Source organism: Dermacentor silvarum, chromosome 5, assembly GCF_013339745.2.
Source record: "Dermacentor silvarum isolate Dsil-2018 chromosome 5, BIME_Dsil_1.4, whole genome shotgun sequence".
Taxonomy (NCBI): Eukaryota; Metazoa; Arthropoda; class Arachnida; order Ixodida; family Ixodidae; genus Dermacentor; species Dermacentor silvarum.
In genome coordinates, this window is record NC_051158.1 from 92,547,240 (window position 1) to 92,566,954 (window position 19,715).

The 19,715-nt window shown below is 40.2% G+C and overlaps 1 protein-coding gene across 1 annotated transcript; it reads right to left on the reverse strand.

Annotated features, from left to right (window-relative positions):
• Positions 1–14,724: 14,724 nt before the first annotated feature.
• On the reverse strand, positions 14,725–19,495 carry LOC125945898 (zinc finger SWIM domain-containing protein 1-like). Its single transcript, XM_049668289.1, has 2 exons — positions 17,541–19,495; positions 14,725–14,864 (listed from the first exon to the last, which is right to left on the reverse strand). Exons 1-2 carry the CDS (start codon positions 19,055–19,057, stop codon positions 14,777–14,779), a joined length of 1,605 nt encoding a protein of 534 aa, XP_049524246.1. The 5' UTR covers positions 19,058–19,495; the 3' UTR covers positions 14,725–14,776.
• Between the last annotated feature and the right edge of the window lie 220 nt (positions 19,496–19,715).

The following is a 19,715-nucleotide window of genomic DNA, read 5'->3' on the forward strand; positions in this document are numbered from 1 at the left end:
TGCAGCCTCATCCCATTGGAAAGACAAGCAAGGTGGCTGGAATTTGGAATGTGTAGATTAAAAATAGGTGGCATGTACACATTCTTACCTTCTGATGAGCAGTGAGCCATTAACATATGCAACAAGTGTGGAGGGACTACCTGTTCTCTATGTGTTCATAGAAGGTCTATCCATAAAACAACATAACAACAATGTATTTTTTCTATTGCAGACATTATATTTTTGTTTTTATTTATTTATTTCACAAATGCTGTCAGCCTTGCATAGGCTGTGACAGGAAGTGGGATATAAAGTGTACCTGTGTACACAGCCCTTTTCCTCGGCAACAATCTGCTTTTCAATAACAAAAGTGTCGTGTACTTTTTTCAATGATGTAGGTATGCCAGATATATATCGTGTCTTCAAAGTCTCAAATCATAGCATTGCCTCCAGTTGGAGGCTTAAGCTGCAATGCTGCAGTGCACATGGAGCACTGGCTTCCAGACCCTTGTGCATAAGGGCTATGGCAAGGCCCAGAGTGCTTGGTAAAAGACCACACCAGTTCAAATGTTTTTTCTCATCTCCTCATGCATTTTAGTAAACACAAACATCACTTATAGGATTGTAATTTTGTCAGTATATATCTTTTAGGCTCCTATACAGCTAGTAATTTTAGGCCTGTATACAGCCAATATTTATTATTCACAGCAATCCATATTTAATTACTGTATGTATCATGAAACATTCATGGCACTCTTTTGTCATTCCAGGCCCTTGTACTATTAAACATCAGAAATAATAACCCTGATTTATTCACAACTCTTCAAAGCTATGAAGTTCCATGGCTAGTTGTGTGATAGCCGAAAGGTCTTTCCTGAAACCATATGTTGTAAAGTAGAAGGAATGTTGTCAGTCAAAAGCTATGGAGAAGTATGTGAACGTAACCTAATGTTTGAATAGTTCACTAGAAGAATACGCAAGAGATTTTTGGTGATTATTAAGGCAGCCCTGAGTTTCCTTTCTTTAGTGCTCAGGTACCACACGTGCCACCTGGCACATGGAGCTGAAGTCTTAGTAGCATGGAGATGTTGGACAATAACAATTTTAACTTCACCAGTACATGAGACATGTTTGTGACCAAGATTTTCAAAGAAAGAAAAAAAAATTGTCTGCATTCCGGCATGCTTAGCTGCAAACAACGTGTAAAAGTGTAAGCGTGGTACTGCCATATCAGTACACAGCGTAGATGTTAGTGATATAGTGGCTAAGGCGTTACTATTAAAATAAAGCTTTACATGTTGCCTTAGATATCATATGCACCTTATAAGTATGCAGCACTTCCCTGTGAAAATTGTTTTAAGAAAGCAAGATACCTTCCGCCCAACAACTGAAGCAAAATAAGCAGTCTCAAGGAGCTATTGTATGCGAAAATAGCTTCACTGTCAGGGAACACACTGGTTTACCCGCACAGGTACTAATGCAGCCTATACTTTCTAATAAAGCACACCCTACAGTGACAACCTTGCCTAACTTCTTTCTTTTCTCATCACAATGACATCACATATGAACCTAGAATATTCTTACAGTAAGAAAGAGAGCCCAAAAGTACACACCAGCCTGCCCATAATTTTCTTGTCTTAATTTTTCTATGCTGTTTAGAATATTTGCCAACTTTCCTAGGTAGTTTAGGGTGGCAGGATCTCATAGTCTGCATAATTAGTGTCTCTCAGTTTTGCATTATGCCTTTTCTTTGTGTCAAATGGACGGGTGTGCGCAGAAAAAGGAAAAATAATTTTTACGTTCCATATTTGTGTTAAGCTGGGCATGCAATTTAAGTATCTGGATTGAGATAAGGCAGGATTCAGTCCATTATTGCCCTCACTTCTCGGATGGTGACATCCAGTCTAGCCCATTGCTGAGCACACAGTCACTGAAACTGTGCTTGGTAGGCGATACATATGGCCAAATGACAAAAGTTGCGATTTGGTGTGTCACCTCAATGCGAGCTCCACCACTGTTTGGCTCAATTCTGCATACTAAGTGCAGAATCAAGGCCGATGACGTCAAGACTGGCTTAGGCCAGTTCGAGCCTGAACCTGAATGATGTATTTCAAGGCTAAAGAGAGGTAACTTTTTTGTTTTTATTATGACTGATGGGTTGATTCCTAGCTCAAAGTCAATTTCAAAGACTGACCTTAGTTTGCCCTGTCTTAATTGTTAGTAACACGAATTTAGCAGGACTTTCCTATTGATAGTTGGGAACCAACAGTGTGTACATATTCAGTGAGTACAACAAGAGCATTTTGTAGCTGTTTACATTGCATATCAAGATTCTCATACGTTGGTCAGATTGTCATGTCATCAGCTTAGATCAAAAACTTGGTGCTTGTGATGTAGCCTCCATGCAGGACGAATGATGAACAGCAACGGGGCAAGAACAGAGCCACGAGGCACACTGTGGTTTAAAGTACAGTTAGGATCCAATATGAAAACAATCCACATGTGCAGAAATTGTTAACTCTCAGACACAAAAATATGCGTACCACTTTTGTTATATGCTGTGGTAGACAAAAGTCTTCCATGTTTCAAAAATTACCTAGATTATGTTCCGCATTATTGTATGCTGTAGTAGTATCAATTGCCACCACCGTCCACAACTAGTGGCTGTGAGGGAAGACAAGCAGGGCACCATCTGGCATGACAGACAGGCCATCCTCTGTGCCTAAGTACAAAGGTCAACACACTTGTCTAGAACACACTCCTGAGGGCCATGGAAAGCAGCTACCAAAGGATAAGCTGACCGCCCGGTCGAGAAAAATCAATGGAAACTGTAAATTTAGTCACATAACCTCACATATACAGCCAATCTTAGATTTCATAATAAAGTGTGCGAATATTCAAAATTTCGATTATAAATCAAATAGTCTTAGTTATTCAATTCGTATTCGATTCGAGAATTAATTCACTACTTGAAGTTGTCGAGTAGTGTATTTGTTTTCTTCAAATACTATAAGGGATAACAACAGTTCTTGAAGGAGAAGGACTGATATAAATGGAGACTCGTTGAATGATTCTGGTGCAGAAGAACGGTGGTTGTTGTGGAGATGATCCAGTTTGTGAACAAAGATATGAAGGAGGTCATTTGTGCTATATAGTTGTGTAAGCATATCTTGCCTTGGGCAGACTTTGCATTTGATGTGTCTAATTATACAAACAATTTATTGTTTGGTCAATCTCACCATATGCTTGGATTCCTTCAAAATGATATGCGGGACTGCAGTATTGTCCTTAGCTCCTTCAATGAGCTATATACTCTGCTATAGTCTACTACATGTGTTTGGGACATGCTGTTAATTTTTTTATTAGTGTCACCGTGCACCTGATATGATCATACTTTCCCTTGTTTCTCATTTACAAGCTTATTAGTTGACCTGACATCTAGTTGTTAATGGCATTACACGCATCCAATAATGCTACCAAGCCTTTTCTTGCCGAACAGACTGTACTGCATTTTTCATTTCACAATTTTATAAATAGGGAATATTCACTATTTGATTCGATATTCAGAGCTAATTTTTCTTGAATATTTGTATCAATTCGATAGAAAATTTCACTATTCAAGCCTGTATATTTAATATTGAAACTGCAACAATGAAAAGCTTAGGTTTCAGTGCATGAGTACACTCACTTATCATCATTGAATGGGGCTTATGAACTATGTGCATAACTTCTCTGCTTATATTATAAGCAAAAAATGTGCAGTAGGACTGCTTGGAGGCAGGGAGCAGTTGGAGAGGTGGAGCTTGCTTGACATCAGCATTGGGGGCACCCAGATGATGGTGATTTCTGACATCAAGCTTGGGTATAAAACTGTTTGTGTCTTATTTTTTTCTCCGCAATGGCTCCAGTGAAGTGACAGAGGGGCGTTGCGCCAAGAAGGCTGCAGCAGAGAGAGCTCGCAGTGCTTTGCATACTTGGGAACAAAGGGAGCGACAGACCGTAAGGAGTTGAGGGATATGTCTTAATTTTGACAGCTGGTGCTGTCTTTAGCATACATGCTATTATCTGCAAGTTGCATATATCTACTAGGGGCTCCTTGAAATTTCCCGTTTTTTTTTTTTTTTTTTTTATGCAGTGCTGTGAATTGTGTGCAGTAAGGCATAGAATATTTTCATTCGTCTCGTGAATAAAATAATTTTTTATTGATTCACTATTTCTTTTTGTATTTTAACTATAGCACACTGTCTTTAGAACCCTTCAGTGCTGCAGCGAAGTGTGTAAATGTTGATATACGTAATATCGCACTGCTCAGCAATTCTTTCGTTCCAAACAGCTATGCACAGACTTTTGTGCAAAGAGAGAATGAATGTTTGTGTTCACCAACTGCGCTTGGGGTGCTGCTGATGTTTTTATTAAATTTACTAACACCTTAGCTACTTCTGCTGCAAGATTTATGGTAACGCTAGCGTAGTGTTGTGAAGCTTGACAGAGTTGTAACGACATCACATGGTCTTCCCGAAAAAGACATGTTGAAGTTGAAGTTTGAAGTTGAAGTTTATTTCTTTCTTTGTTACAGAAGGAGGAACAAGAGGTAAAGGCCATGTGGCTTGACAGAGGCTCTTGCTCCTAAGCGCGTTCGGCAAACATATTCAATGCAAATACAGCACAAAAAATTTGTGAGTACAATGTAGAAAATACAAAATAAACAAGATAGATTTATACAATTATTACATGAATATACATTCTATGCTTGAAAAAAAAATTATTGGTATGTACTTTCACATTACAGTGCAGATAGAAACATGTGCATACAGTGCATAACAAAATGTTAGTGCAATAGCATTTTATTTATAATGAATTTGAGAATGTAAGAGAAAGGTTTTTATATTCTTTAAAATGGGGTGCATAAAAATCAATTCTTTGTTCAATGATGTTTAGTAGCTTAGGTATTTGATAGTTCAGATCCTGACATCCATAGTTTGTACGTGTAAATGGTGTTCTGATTTTGTTGTGTAATGGGTATAGAGGAGGAGAAATGGGTAGGCTGACAACATGGAGTCTGTGTTTTTTTATATGTAAGAGTAATCTATAATAGAAAACTTGATTTGCTTGGATCAATGAATGTTTGTTAAAAATATTTAGTGTGGGTAAGTCTCGCAGCTCACCATGGTAGTTTTCAAAAATTCGGACTACTCATTTTTGCAAGTTTAGTAACTTCTCATACTTTTTTGCTCTCGTTCCCCATATCAAGGTACAATAAGTTTGCTTCGAGTAACAAAGGGCATAATACATTGCTTTCTTTAGCCATAATGGTATTATATCAATAATTTTATGCATACAGCCTACTACTTTACTAAGATCGTTGCTCAGCTTGTTGACATTATTGCCCCAGACGAAGTTCTCCTGAAACCACACCCCCAAAAACTTTTGTGTTTTTACTTGTTCAAGCCTCTTTGCTTGAAATATAACATTGATATTAACAGGCAATGGCTTATTTATTGGTTTAAATATGATATATATTTAGTTTTGTTGACGTTCAATTGAAGTTTGTTTATGTACAGCCATTCAGATAATAAATTCAAGTAATCATTTATTTCTTTTTCTATGCATTGCAGGGAATAATTTGCAAAGAAACGATTGGGGTCATCTGCATACATTATGATATTAGGTGAGGAAGAAATGCTTGGAAGGTCATTAGTATAAAGGTTAAATAATCCAGGACCAAGTATGGATGCTTGTGGTACGCCAGTCTGTATTTTGAGAAGTGAGGAAGTCGCCTGATTAACTGAAACACACTGATAATAATCAGTTAAGGAACTCCTCATCAGATCTAATGCCATACCACGTATACTGTAGTCATAAAGTTTGGACAGAAGCATAACATCATTTACACTGTCAACTCCTTACGCAGGTCCAGAAATAAACCTACCGCGTATAAACGTTTGTCAATATTTTGCAGTATTTCATGTTTTATGTTTAGAAGCGCATCCTCACATGATTTTTCTGAAATCAATAGTTTGCCGTACCGATAATAGCATATTTCCTTAAGAAACCCTCCAGCCATGAATTTAGAACAGTTTCCAAAAGTTTCGACAGGAGAGGTAGTATTGATATAGGTCGGAAATTGTTTACACTATGGTCGGCGCCACCTTTATGAATCGGGCAAACTCTGACTATTTTAAGTTTGCTAGGGAAAATTCCGGATTCAAATATTTTATTGATAATGTGAGCGAAGACATTAGAGATGATACACATATTTTATAGGAGATGCTATGATACCGTCGACACCTGCAGCAGTGTTGCGCGTGAGTACATGAAATCATTGAGATGCATATTAGTGCAGCGCGGCAGAGAATGTTTTCACTTAACATCACGCGCAAGAGCGCCGCCTGTGCGTTCATGTGATTTCATGCAGCCCTACTTTTGCCGCGGGCTTTACCGTAATGCTTGGGCAGTGCGGTGAAGTTTGACAAAATTTTAATGATGTCGCACCATATCACCGAATTTCACGCTTTGAGACTTAACTTTGAGCGGAGCGGTAGCAAATGCTTACATTTACCTTAAGCACAAGCGCACTGTGCATGCATTCGTTTGATTTCGCGATGTGTTACTTCTATTGAGGGCTTTACCGCAATGCTTAGGTAGTGCGGTGAAGTGTGACAAATTTTTAATGATGTCGCACGATATGACCGAATTTCACGCTTTGAGACTTAAAACTTGAGCGGAGCGGTAGCAAATGGTTACGTTCACCTTAAGCACAGGCGCACTGTGCATGCATTCATATTATTTCATGATGCCTCACTCCTGTCGAGGGCTTTACCGCAACGCTCGTGTAGGACTGTGAAGCTTCATAAAGTTGTAATAAGATCACATGGTCTGATAGAATTTCATGCACTAAAGCGTTAATTTTGTGCAGAGAGGCAATGAAACCTCATACTGAACCCGCAGCTTGACAGGCATAGGTGATTTTTTGGGGTCAATAATAATACTGTGCATGTTTCTTTTGATGGCAGCCTTTACAGCATGAATGGTAGTCATGCTGTGAAGCGTGCAGCGCCAGTCATCAGCCATAGCCGGCGCTTTTTCGGATGTTTTATTATGCTTCTGTAAACTCATTCTGTACGTTCACGTTTACGCTTCACAAAACAGTCTGGTGTGATTATCTCACAGGAAAAGCGCTTAGCAGGAATTTGTGTTGAAGAGCTGTGAACGATGACTGACCCAGAGGGAACGTAATGTACGATGGGCGTTAGCGCGGCGCCGCGTACGTAACTGACCAAGCATTGGATATGCAACGTCGGCAGCGCGTTCTCAGAACTTTCGCTTCAACACCGCTTCTTGCAGAACCGGCGCGTTGTAATAAACAAATGAAATATACTAAATACAGCGGTAAAACACCACATTGTTCAAGTAAGATAGATATGCGGGCAAGCATTGCCAGTCAGTCCAATCCACTTATGTACTAGCGTATCGTAACGTTCGTGAGTTCGCGTCTCTTGTGCGCATCGTTTGAATTTCTAGCGTGAGCATCGCTTCTGGTGAGTTCGCGTCTCTTGTGCGCGTCGTTTGAATTTCAAGCGTGAGCATCGCTTCTGAATGCTTTTCAACGACGATGTGTTCGACGGTGAGTTTTACGTTGAGGTTACGACGAGTTGTAAAATGTTTGTATCTGAACAATTGCGACTGCTTTCGGCTTGCTTAAACTGTTCAGCGCCTGGATGGACAAGTAGCACGCTTTGCAAACAGCACTTCTAGTGCGGGATTTGGCACTGCGTCCCAGAAAATCTGCACTAATCATGTAGTGACGAATAGTTATTGCTGCTCGCAAACAACGAGTGCACGGTGCCGCCACCGCAAAGTAACGTCGAATTTACGCGCGTTGGGTTTTCGCACTGAAATTTGTGCCGATGCGTTGTTTAAGTGATGTCCCTGTACTCAGTTTAGTAGGGAAACTCTATGCCCTTGCTGAAGGTTTTGCTCTTCCATAGTATGGGGCGTATCGGCCCAGATGGTGCAACGTATTCAGCTCTTAGTATCCGTAACCGGAGAACAACGAGGCAGCTCGCCCTAGACGCGGGCGCACTCGGCCGCTGTTTTTGCTCCCAGTCAAAAAAAAGTTTGTCACACCAGTTGCATATTTCTAATTGTGTTTTGGGACACCCATAGGAAAAATCGAACAGCTCCAATTGGACCAATTTCTTTAACACAATTGGACACAATTGGTCTGAATTGCACAGCTGGCTGGGACCAACATGAAACATGTTGGAAAGGAAAAAAAAAAAGCCTAGATGGTCCCTCACCCTGATTCGACACGGATATACTTGAACTCCTTTCGAGAAGCATACTCGTGCATGAACACACTACGCACTGCGGCAATTATCTTCATTGACATACCCAACGCTCACCACTTCATTATGAGAGATGCATATCAGGTGCTATATATGTGAGCAAAATTTCGTTGACCAAGTGGTGGTTCATGAGAAATTGGTAAAATTTCAAGATAGATTTTTAACTTGACAGAAAGCTAAATGCTTCTCTCCATTGATCATACCAAAATATCGAGATCTTTCACTTTAAAACTAACATTATAGTTGTACTATTATTATTATCAACTATTCTGTTGTTCCACGAGATTACTCAGTGACTTCCAATTGGGTCCAGTTGGGACCAACTGGCTTACCAAGCTCCAGTGATGTCCAACTGGACTTCTCATGATGCCCAATTGGAACCAACTGAACTTCTCAAGAAGCCGAATTGGAAATTGGGACTCCGGTGATGTCCAATTGGAACCAGTTTGGCCCCATTGAAAAATTCAACTGGACTCGAGTTTTTTTTTTTTTTTTACTCGGCTCCATCACCATGTAACCGAGTAATCCTTTGTTAAACCATTTTCTTCTGTATCAAGCCACTGCCTCCTGCCCGCAGTGACGCCATTTCCTACAACCTGATGCGGCAGCTTTTTTGTCTATTCTGCTTGCACAAAGCGCCCTGTCATGTATTTCCCAGTGAAAGCTGCATTAATTGACGCACTAGACATGCTTGAGCTAGGTTTTAGCTCTAATGAAACTACACTTGAGCAAAATGGCATCGTGGCAGCAGTTCTACCATTCCTCCACTCGCGCCCTTCTATCCATTGTGAAAGTGTGACACCTGATTTAGTGCAAACACATTTTGATGAAGGAGTTCTTAATACATTGATGAATTAAGAATACCTTGCTCCACCAAGCTTGAGCAGGCTAAGATTGGTGTGCAAGTAGAGTGAGATTATCTCATAATGCCAACATACATGACTGGTAAACAGTTATGCAGACATGCTGGAACTAAAGAACATGGTAATGTCACTTCTAGGTGCTTGACACATTAAGAGATAGCATGACATACTTACAGGTAGAACATTAGCATGACGTATTATGAGCGTGACATGTTAACACATAACAGCTGCAAGGACCCACTAATCTTATTGGGCTGATGTTAGTTTATTACTTTGAATGCGACAGTGTTATAGGTGAACTTCAACCACTTTGAAGGATCTAGAAGAAAGTGTGGCCTGATCGCAAAGACAGTGCAATTTAGCACAGCATCTCAAAATACTAGCTGTCAAGAGGGAAGAATGAAAGAACGGGCACGTTTTGCATGTGCCAGATGTTTCCAAAAGCATAGGCATATCTACCAGGGGGGGCACTTGCCTCCCCACTGTCAAAATTGTGGGGGGGGGGGGCGAAGTATGCCATTTGCCCCCCCCCCCCACACACACACTTTTGAAAGTGGGCACTTTCAGCTGCATGCTGGAAAGTTCAACAAAACTACAGCTAAATTTTATTTTGCAATAGAGTGGCCATGTAGATAATGCTTTTATTTACTATATGTATACCCTGCTTAGGCAGCGAGGATTGTCTTTTGTGCTTCCTTGTGATGCGCTGTAGCGGGCGAAACAAGGGATTCGCCATACACGCTCACATTGTGAAGGCCTGGAGCTGGACTGTTATAGCCGTAACAAATTTCCGCTTGTGCTACTCGCATCATGCCCAGTTTTTTGGGACCACTTAACCGTATTTGAAAACACAATCCGCTTGCCATATATAATCCGAGGGCGAGGGGAGAAGTCCTGATCAAGGTTTATAATCAGCCGCTCGACCATACAGGACCAATGTGCACTGGTGGACCAAGACCGGGCTGCCGCAAAAGCCGCAGGGGTCCTGGAATAGGAAGCCCTCCTAGAATTTGTACGGGGCGGGCCCTTCTGGCTCGTCCCAAACGTTCTCTTTGTACATAGCCACAATAAATGTTTTTTACTCACTCACGCCCAACGATTGGTGTGCCTTGCGGCATGAAATCCTTGGTGTGCCTTATAGCAGGAAATTTTCGAAGCACAACTTCTAATTTTATCGATTTTATTTTCAGGTCGTTTGTAAATAAGAGCTACACTATTACTTGTTTCCTGGCAGGAGCAAGAGCAGCAAATATTTGATGTTTTGAAGAAATGGCCACTTTTTGGTGATGTGTACCGAAAACTTGAACCATGGAGGTTGCTTATGTGCTCGAAAAACAGTTACAGAATACTCTCTTTCCCCAATTTTTTGCGCATTATAAACGGCATTTAACAGCACGGTGTTTATATTTATTCGAAGTACGAAGCATTGTTCTGAGTGACAAGCGATATATGTTCATTCTATTTAGGTTCATTAGAGCCTTTGTAGAAAGTTACTCGTTGAAGTGTTTCAGGGTGTCATAGTGCCGCTAGTCTAATAGTTTCCCAGACTTCTAAAACAACCGCACAAGATACGGACTTGAAATTTCGTGAAAATAGAATTCTGAGCGCAATGAGTAGCGAAACTTTCCCTTTCTTGCTTTAAATGCAAGTGTTCCAGATAATTACTAAACCCTCGATTTTTCATGTGTTTTTGCACATCGTACGAGGGGCGTAGTTTGTTTCTCCGTTGTCCTCAGTGAGCTAACCATGCCATCTTGTTTATAGCTGGGGAAAATTAGGGGCATGTTATAGGCAATATATTGGCAATGTGTATGATGAGTGGGTTAAATTCGCCTTTTTCGATAGAATAGACTGCTGCACTGTCATAATTACAACTACAAATGAGGTAAAATTGTGCGAACATAGGGGGAATAATACGCCAAGTTTATGTGCAATGGTAAATGCATGTTGATCAAGTACAGCTTTAAAAAACTGTCTGTAAGCAAGTATTAGGAAATATCACGCTGTTGTTAGGTTTCACAATGCTAGGTTTCACAATGTCCCCAAAAGAATTCTGCATTTCAGATAATTTATACTTTTATGGAATAGGCAGCATTTTAACTACGTCTCGCAGAGTTTAACATTTCTGGCTTATTTAGAAGCGTTAGGAATATTTATTGAACCCTCATTTCTTGCCTTTAACTTTTTCATGCATGATATGCTGGGTTCGCATGGTGTCCTCATTGAACTAAAGGAGGTAGCTTCATTCAGTTTTGTGACTTTTAAGACCAGGTAACGTTTGATCTGGAGGTAAAGTTCACAATAGATGGGTAATTGGGACTGTTGCAATGAATTACGTATGCAAGCACTCTAGAGTGCTTGTAGCAATAGCCTCTAGAGCCTATCTAACGAGTGGGGCAGAATTGAGCCCACTGCCCTGACAGAACTGTAAACGCCACCAAGACCAAATTTAGTGAAAATTGGTGGTGTGCTATGAAAACTCTCTGTGTGAGTTAAATGGGGTTGGGTCAAACAGTCTTCATAAAAAAAATCTTATGAGTAGGGAGGTAGTACACCATGATAAACGCTATGGCGAAGTAACATGGTTAGTGAATTAATGTTTTTTTAAAAATTTCCAAAAAGAAGTACTCCAAAGCATTACATGCAAGCCAGATTTCCAACAGAAAAGTCATATACAGGCAACTTTTTAACAGTGCGATATAATTACAGGAAACTGAAATTTTCATTTCAACTGTTCGAAAGAAACAGCTGTGCTGGAAATTTGGTTGTAATTCTCCAAGGTCGCACACATCTGCTGTCTTTTCTTGTGTGAATATTGAGAGTCATTCATGTTGATTGTACTTCATTGTGTATAACCTCGATAATACTACTACCTTAACTAGCGATACATTTGTGCTATAGACCTAAACAGCAAGTACAATTTCTTGTTTAATTAGTAAAATTGTCTGTAACAAATGGGGATTTTATTTACGTGCCCTGCGGTGCTACTGGGTGGGATCAGGAACCTCTGGACGCTCACTGCCTTTTGTACCTGCATCATCTTGAGACTTTATATAGTTGCAAGAAATAAATGGAAATTTAAATAATATTTCAGGCTGCCATGGTTCACCATGTATGATTTATAGATATATCTATGTCTGGTGAATCTAAAAATAACTGACAGATACATTTCCATGCTTTTTCACTTATTGTAATAGTAATTCCAAATATATATATATAATGACAGAGAGAGAGACAGAGAGTTGCGAGATCATTTGCAGTTTGCCCCCCCCACCCCCCACTCAAGAAATAATTGGTACGCCACTGTCCAAGAGTGACTTTGGCATGAGAGAAGTACGCGTGCAACTGTGGATTAATGGTTAGAACATTGGGCCACTGTGCTGGAGGACAGATTCGATCCCACCAACAGTCACACACTGCTTTATAGCATTATGGGCAGACTTCACCCACTTTAGAACTGGGTTGAGTGTGTCACAGTTTGCATGAAATCGCAAGATTGTGAGAGGTACGAGGTATAGGAACGTCACTTTGATAAACGAGAGTGTGCAAGGTCGCACGTGCATGCAGGTGTCGAAATGTCACAATCATCACAACCTATTGCATACTTAGACAGTTAGCAGTGCTATGTTCTAGCCTAGTTTTCTTAATTTACTTATGCGGCATATCTGGAGAAACATTAGCACATGCAAAGAATTCTCAAAACAGAATTCTGTGACACTCTGCAGATGACTTATTGACGTGAGCTACTTGCAGTTAGGCGCAGGGGAAAAGGGATGGGTCAAATGCATAGCTTCACCACAGCATGGTAGGATGTTAAGTGGCACAGTCAGCGGATAACTTCTTGCTCTACGTGTATGTTTAGTTGCTTTACCAATTCTGAAACCCTAGAGCTTCAGAAGTGTTTAGTAACTTTCGCATGAATATATATGAGCCTGTTCACATTTCTTTCTTGGTGCAGAGAAAAAGCACTTCAAGCCATACGGGTTCACTTTTTGGTGGAAGCATTAAAGTACCTAGAGCAGCTACTTGTGGCCTGAAGCATCCAAACAACAGGGCAATATAAATTTCAATGTGGCAAAGTATGCTGTCAAATCCTTAGTTTTTATTGGTTACCTTAGCCTGCAGCAAAATGATAATAAAAAGTCATAAATTCCTAGTAGCTGAATCATGAAATGCTTAAGTTGTGCATGTTTACATGTTTTCTCCACACCACATATAATTTTTAGCTTTTCCTCTAGATGTCTAATAAAACGAATGAGCTTTCACGTTACTACTTATTTAATTGAAATTTTTTGCATGCTCAACAGTGTTAGTAGTGATAGTATGTAAACAAGGCGTGGAAAAGTTTATTTGGGTGCTTTGAGTGAGTGCTCAACAGCAAGTTTTAACAATTGTAGTGAAATTACCTTGGTATTATTTTTATCCCTCAAATATGTCACACCTTTTCATGTATTAAAGCAGGCTACCTTTATATAGCTGTTTTAATGAGCATACAAATTACTCTGCTACATTAAAGTAACATTTAGGTGGGCTACACTGTCATACACGATAAAAATGTGCTGTATTCTTTCACTCAAACAAAATGTGAATAACTTTGAATTAATATTGAGGCCATTTTCAGGTAACATTTCAATGCCCTTTTCTAGATGTTCACTGAATATCTGCGTAATATGCACAAGTCTTGCAACACAATGTCTCTGGGATACTCAGAATGCGTTCTAGAAAAATAAAGAAACATGTATAGTGCATACAAAAATGTGATCTGGATCATTGAAACGTGTTATAATTCTTCAAGTATGCTCAGTGTAGGTACAGGAGCCCAATACTTGATCACCCACGCAACAGTAAAAGCATATGTGAAAGACAGTCCAACAATAAATGTGTGTTGTGCATTTAACGCGAGTTCATTGCAAAAGAGCATAATCTGGACTTGAGCGTTGGATTCGAGTGCTGCCCTTTAGCATGAATTTTTTTATGCTGTTGTCTCTGTCCACTTGTGTTAATGGCCAATAAAAATTGTAGGCAAAGCTATACCTTGCCTCAAATATGATAGTGATAAGCACCCGATCAAAGAGTAGTAGTATATAAAAAGGCTAACCGAGGACCTAGTTGGCACATAACTCAGTTAGGACAAAAAACAGTTATGTGGAGGCTAGTTGGTTATTGAACACAGAGGCCAAGTTGTGCTGCATAGCTGATACAAAATACTCCGAAGTAAAAATGCCAAAGCACACAAGATGGTGCACAATCATCTTGTGTGTTTCGTATCAACTATGCAGTGCAATTTGGCTTCCATGCAAAAGACACACAGTACAAAAAAAAAAAAGTCCAGTGTATATCTTTTTGTTGTGCTGTGTGCTTTTCTTGTATTCTTTTCCACTCACTATATCAAAGGGAAGCAATGCTCCCAATTTCATAGCAGGTAAATATTGTGCACCTGCAAAAGAAATGTAGAAAAAAGCTATATATAGGTAATATGCTGCATTGGCCTGTCACATACAATGCCAGCTTTGCAGGAAAAGTAAACATTTATAACCAAACTTTTATTGGCAGAACCATTACAGCAAACTATACAAGTCTGATTTTTCATCTTAGACAAAATAGCGTACAATTCACATAGAGGTGCACGCGTTCCTGATGACTTGATGGTAGTGAATGCACGCAGGTGGTACATCTAGGGGACCTGTACAAAAGAGGAAAAAGCACAAGTGAAGCACAAAGGATTAAAAAGAATCTGCAACTTGCACTCAAATATGAATATGTCACTGTGACAATCTGAGTGCTGCTGTGTAGCATTTTTTTTTAGCCTGTTGGTCCGCGGGCACACGTGCCTGTCTTGCATGAAGCTGCTTAGCACGGCTTCATGACAAGACTTTTCTCTATCCGCCACCCGAGAACGCGCTCTGTAGCGGTCAGGCTCCGCCGAGAGACTTGCGGCAACAGGAAGGTAATGTGGGCAATGCAAGTACAGATTTTGGTTGTTAAAGCTGTACCAGACCAATGGAAAGCAAATTTTGTAACATACTTGAATATCCAAAATACTTGTGGCTACTTAGAAGCAGAATAATCAGGTTTTCAAATTGAATAATACAAAGTGAACCTGCCCACATTAAAGCCCACAATAAACAAGTTCCCGAGGGATTGTCGACGCCAGCTGGCGGTGTCAAGAACAATGAGACACTGGGGGTGGTGCTCTTTAGATGCTGAAGTCTGCCCATGCCAAATCAAATAACCGATCAAAAATATGTTGGGAACTTGTTCCTTGCAGTTGAGCCGTAACAATCCTGATGCCGCAGGCAACCATAAAGCAGTTAAACAACTACCAATGGAACTATGTTAGTGCATTGTTAATGAACAAATAAACCTCTTAACAGCATTGAAGTGTACAAATAAATTGTAAATTGCCGCCGGGGTTAGGTTATATTAGGTTAGTTTGGGTGAGTTGATTAGAACTAGTTCTGCTTCCTTCTCGATGAAATGGTGCCCTACTTTGAAAGTAGAGTAGAATAGAACTCGCTCTGCTTCCTTCATGATGAATGTGGCAATTCTTGGCCAGAAACAAGTTGACTAGAACTAGCTCTGCTTCCTTCACAATAAAATGTTGCCCTCTTTGCCAGTTGAGTTGACTAGAACTAGTTCTGCTAGCTTCACATTAAATGTTGCCCTTCTATGCCAGTAGAGTTGACTAGAATGACTAGAATTTAAAACTGACTAGAACAATAAAAAAAAAAAGAAAAAAAAATCACATCACTGGGTTGTGCCAGAGTTTACTGGTAGCTTGTGGATACACTGAAACCTGATTAGAACAAGCAGGCCTATGCACTAAAAATAGTTCACTATATTAGGTAACTCTTTAAATCCAACCCATCTATAATGAAATGAAAAACTTTTGTATTGTGTTTGCTCTACATGAATTTTTTGTCTTCAGTGGAAAAAATTAAGCCAGAGGTATCTGCTTTTTTGTAAACGGAACTACGCATAGTAGACGGCAATTTGTACTTGTGACTTGAACAGCTCGCCAGTCGCTAAAAATTGCGACTCGATTGGATCTTGCTTATCTGCTGGAATTCTTCTGAGTATTCTTGCATTTAGGCTAAAAAAAAAGCCCCTGTTATGAGCAAGTGTCTGACATGAGTATCAGTCAGCAAGTTATGCATGTGTGATATAGAGGAGAATTTAGTTTATGGTGGTCTGGTTTGTTATGTTCGGGTTTCACTGTACCAAGAGAAGAATGCTATGTACTATGAGTATGGATCTTTTCCTTGGCAGTAGCCAAACATGACTTAGAGCACACAATTACTTTGTTATCCCATTTATCTGCTAAAGGGCCAAGGCATGCTCTGTGAAATCCTCTTGAACAATACGCACATGAAATGTCCAGTACTACTCCAGCATATAGCGGTTGCCTGCACACACAATGCAACTTGTAAATGCAATCTTTTGGCTGCACACGAACAGTGAGAGAGCTTGTGAGTGGAAAATCTTCCATGTTGCCTTTTTGTATGCATTTCAGCAAATGTCTGCGCAGCATACTCTGATTAAGGTTTAAATTTTCTGGACGCCTATCTGATGCTACATAATACATATTTGCAATTGCAAACAAGCCACAGTCAAGTGTGTTGCGCTGGTTTTGTGCCCCTTTAGTGCGAATGGTCAGCGTTGGAGACTGCAATTTTAGCATATGACAGATTTGCCTGACGGCATCAGAAGGAGTATCTTGGTCAATTGAGTCATATACAAACACTGTGTTTTCATCAGCGTCAACATTGCTTACTGTAAGCCAGTGATCGGGGTTTCGGACATGCAAGATTTGAATAAAAGGGCTTTTTACTTGAGTATATTGTAAACGCTGACCAAGAAGCACATCTTGAAAGCCATCCCAATGAGGAAATTTTCATGAATTAAGTATTGTGCTACATTAATTACGCTGTCTGATATCGAGGTGCCCTGTACTAAAGCATTTAAATCAGCATCTGAAAGAGAGTAGCGTTTGCAGACATTTAACATGTCTGCTGTCACCGTTGCAAGGCCTACTATATTCTTTTGCGATAAAAACTTGCGTTTAACAGCTCTGGCTTTCCTTGGCCGTCCTCTTGTTGCTTTCACCAAAGGTACAACAAGCTTTGTACTATTCGAATGCCTGTAACTGCTTGTAGCAGTCATTTGGGGTAATGGAGCTGGTGTACCTTGTAAGCTAACTGTAATTTGATTACTAGGAAAGGTGGTCAAGTTCCTGAAAAATGCCTCGCATGATGCAAGTTTTTCCATTAGCTCCTTCTCACCACAATTAGCTAATACATTAGCAACAGTCTTGGACATTTCACAAAGTCTCTTGTAGGTGTAAGAATACTTTTCTTGTACAGTGTCCAGCTTCACAGATGGTGGCATCTGAATGCTGCTTGTCACTACTGGTGTGGCACCAGAGGCCATGCAGCTGTCGCTCAGGAAATGATCCTTGCACCACCTGTCCGGTATGCATGCTTTGTCGAAAAGGTCTTGCTGGGCAAAATGGCGAGCTGCTAAAATGTGGGCACAAGGCAAACTGTACTGATTATAAAAAGCACACATGCAACGCGTCAGGCATAATGAAACACTGTGCTCAGAACTTGCAGATGCCACTACATAAGAATTAGTGGTGGACGTGACCAGATAATCTACCTTTTTAAACCGTTCATACTGCTCTAGTACTTTACCTGTGGCCTCAGAAGTACAATTACGGGACAAGGCTAGCTGAAATGGCTCAATGGCATCATTTATATTTAGGTTCAGCTTCATTTCCTTAAACTTGGAAAATTTTAGAGATAAGAAATCTGTGTCAATATAACTTACTAATGCTTCTATGGCTTGAACCAAATGCATGCTTGAAGTGAGATAACTTTTAATCTTTTGATTGTGAGACTCAATGCGATTATTTGTGTTATTACCAAATGTAGGCAGTTTTTGCCGATATGCATGTACCCACATTTCTTTACAGGAGTGCCAGTTCTGCATGTAATAAGAAATAAAATCTTTAGAAGCCATAGCTTCGAGCTCAGCAAGCCTGTCTAAGTAGTCCTGTACCGTGAAGGAATAAACAATTTTTTTTAGGAGAGGAAGTAACTGATCACGCTGGAGTCTAGCTTTCTCATTTACCTTTTGCTGAAAGCAGTGCAGCACATGCCATGTACACAACAAAATTTCAGAATTAGGAAGAATCTTGGTCAAAATGCGTAGCTCATTCATATCTTTATCTATCATGACTACTCTGCAAGCCGACACAACAAACGGGTTAAAATCTGCGAACTTGGCAAACATAGCCTGCACAATTTCAGTCGTTTCATTTCGTAAAAAGGCATAGCACACAGGTCTCCCACGACCTCCACCGTCTTCAATCAAAATAGAGTACAAGATATAGCCTTCAATATTTACTTTATATGTTCCATCAATAAATAAAATTTCTGGATACTTTTCCAAAATCTCACGCATGTGCGTTGCCTGAAGCAGCACAAATTGCAGGTTATTATTTTGATTTTTTTCATAGTGAATGACCCAGTTTGGATTATTTGCTAACAAGGTGTGTATTTTTTCTAAAACCATTTCTCCGTGAGCCTGCTCGTTGCGAATAGGAATAGAAAACCTTTGCTTGTAATTGTTAACATCTTTCGTAGTTAACTTCTTGCCTGTTTTCTGTTCGACCAAATTTTTAAAATGCTTTGGGCCAATATTACATTTGGCAAAATCAAAGAATTCTGCCTTCTCTGCATCGTTCAGAAGCCTGCTATGAGGATACAAGTCATAATAATTCGTTGTGTGATTATGCTTAGTTTGCAGCTTGATTATCTTATAGTGCAGAGTAGGCGATTTCCACAGGCTCACCGATACTGCCATTTCACAACCAGTACCATTGTATGCTTGCTTGGGTCGCTTTCCTGTGCCTTTTGGTTTTATGGGACGACCATGAACACAGCAATATGAAATCCTAATATACTCAAACTCTTTAGATTCTGTTGCAAATGGACTTTTTTGAGACTTATTTATTGTGACTATGTGCTTGCCCTCTCTGCACCACTCATCAAAGCTTTGCCTAAAAGAAATAAAGTTATCAAATGTTGCATTCAAGTAAACTTTGCCTCCTCCACCATGCAATACATTCACAGGATTAGGAACTCTGGTGTTGGCACCGGCACCTTCACAAACAGCCTGGGCATCAGAGCTGGCAGGCCTGCAGCTGGATGTCAAAGCAGCCTCACAACACCTATGTCGCGTGGAAGCAATGCACCCAGCTTTGTTAAGGTCACCAGCCTCTGTGCCAGGATTGCTCGCACTATTTATGACAGGTCTGCACTCAGCCGTAGCAACTACCAAGCAGTCTTTATTCTGCCTGCTAGCCACATGCTGCACCTTGCTAGAACTGTCACAAAAGGCATCCCGAGAGGCAACAGCTTGTCCTTCAAGCTTGCTACCAGAGACAGTAGAAGAAGCAGACTCAGACCTTCCACTGTCAATGCACGTCTGTTTCTGGCTTACAACTGCTGTCAAAGGTGAA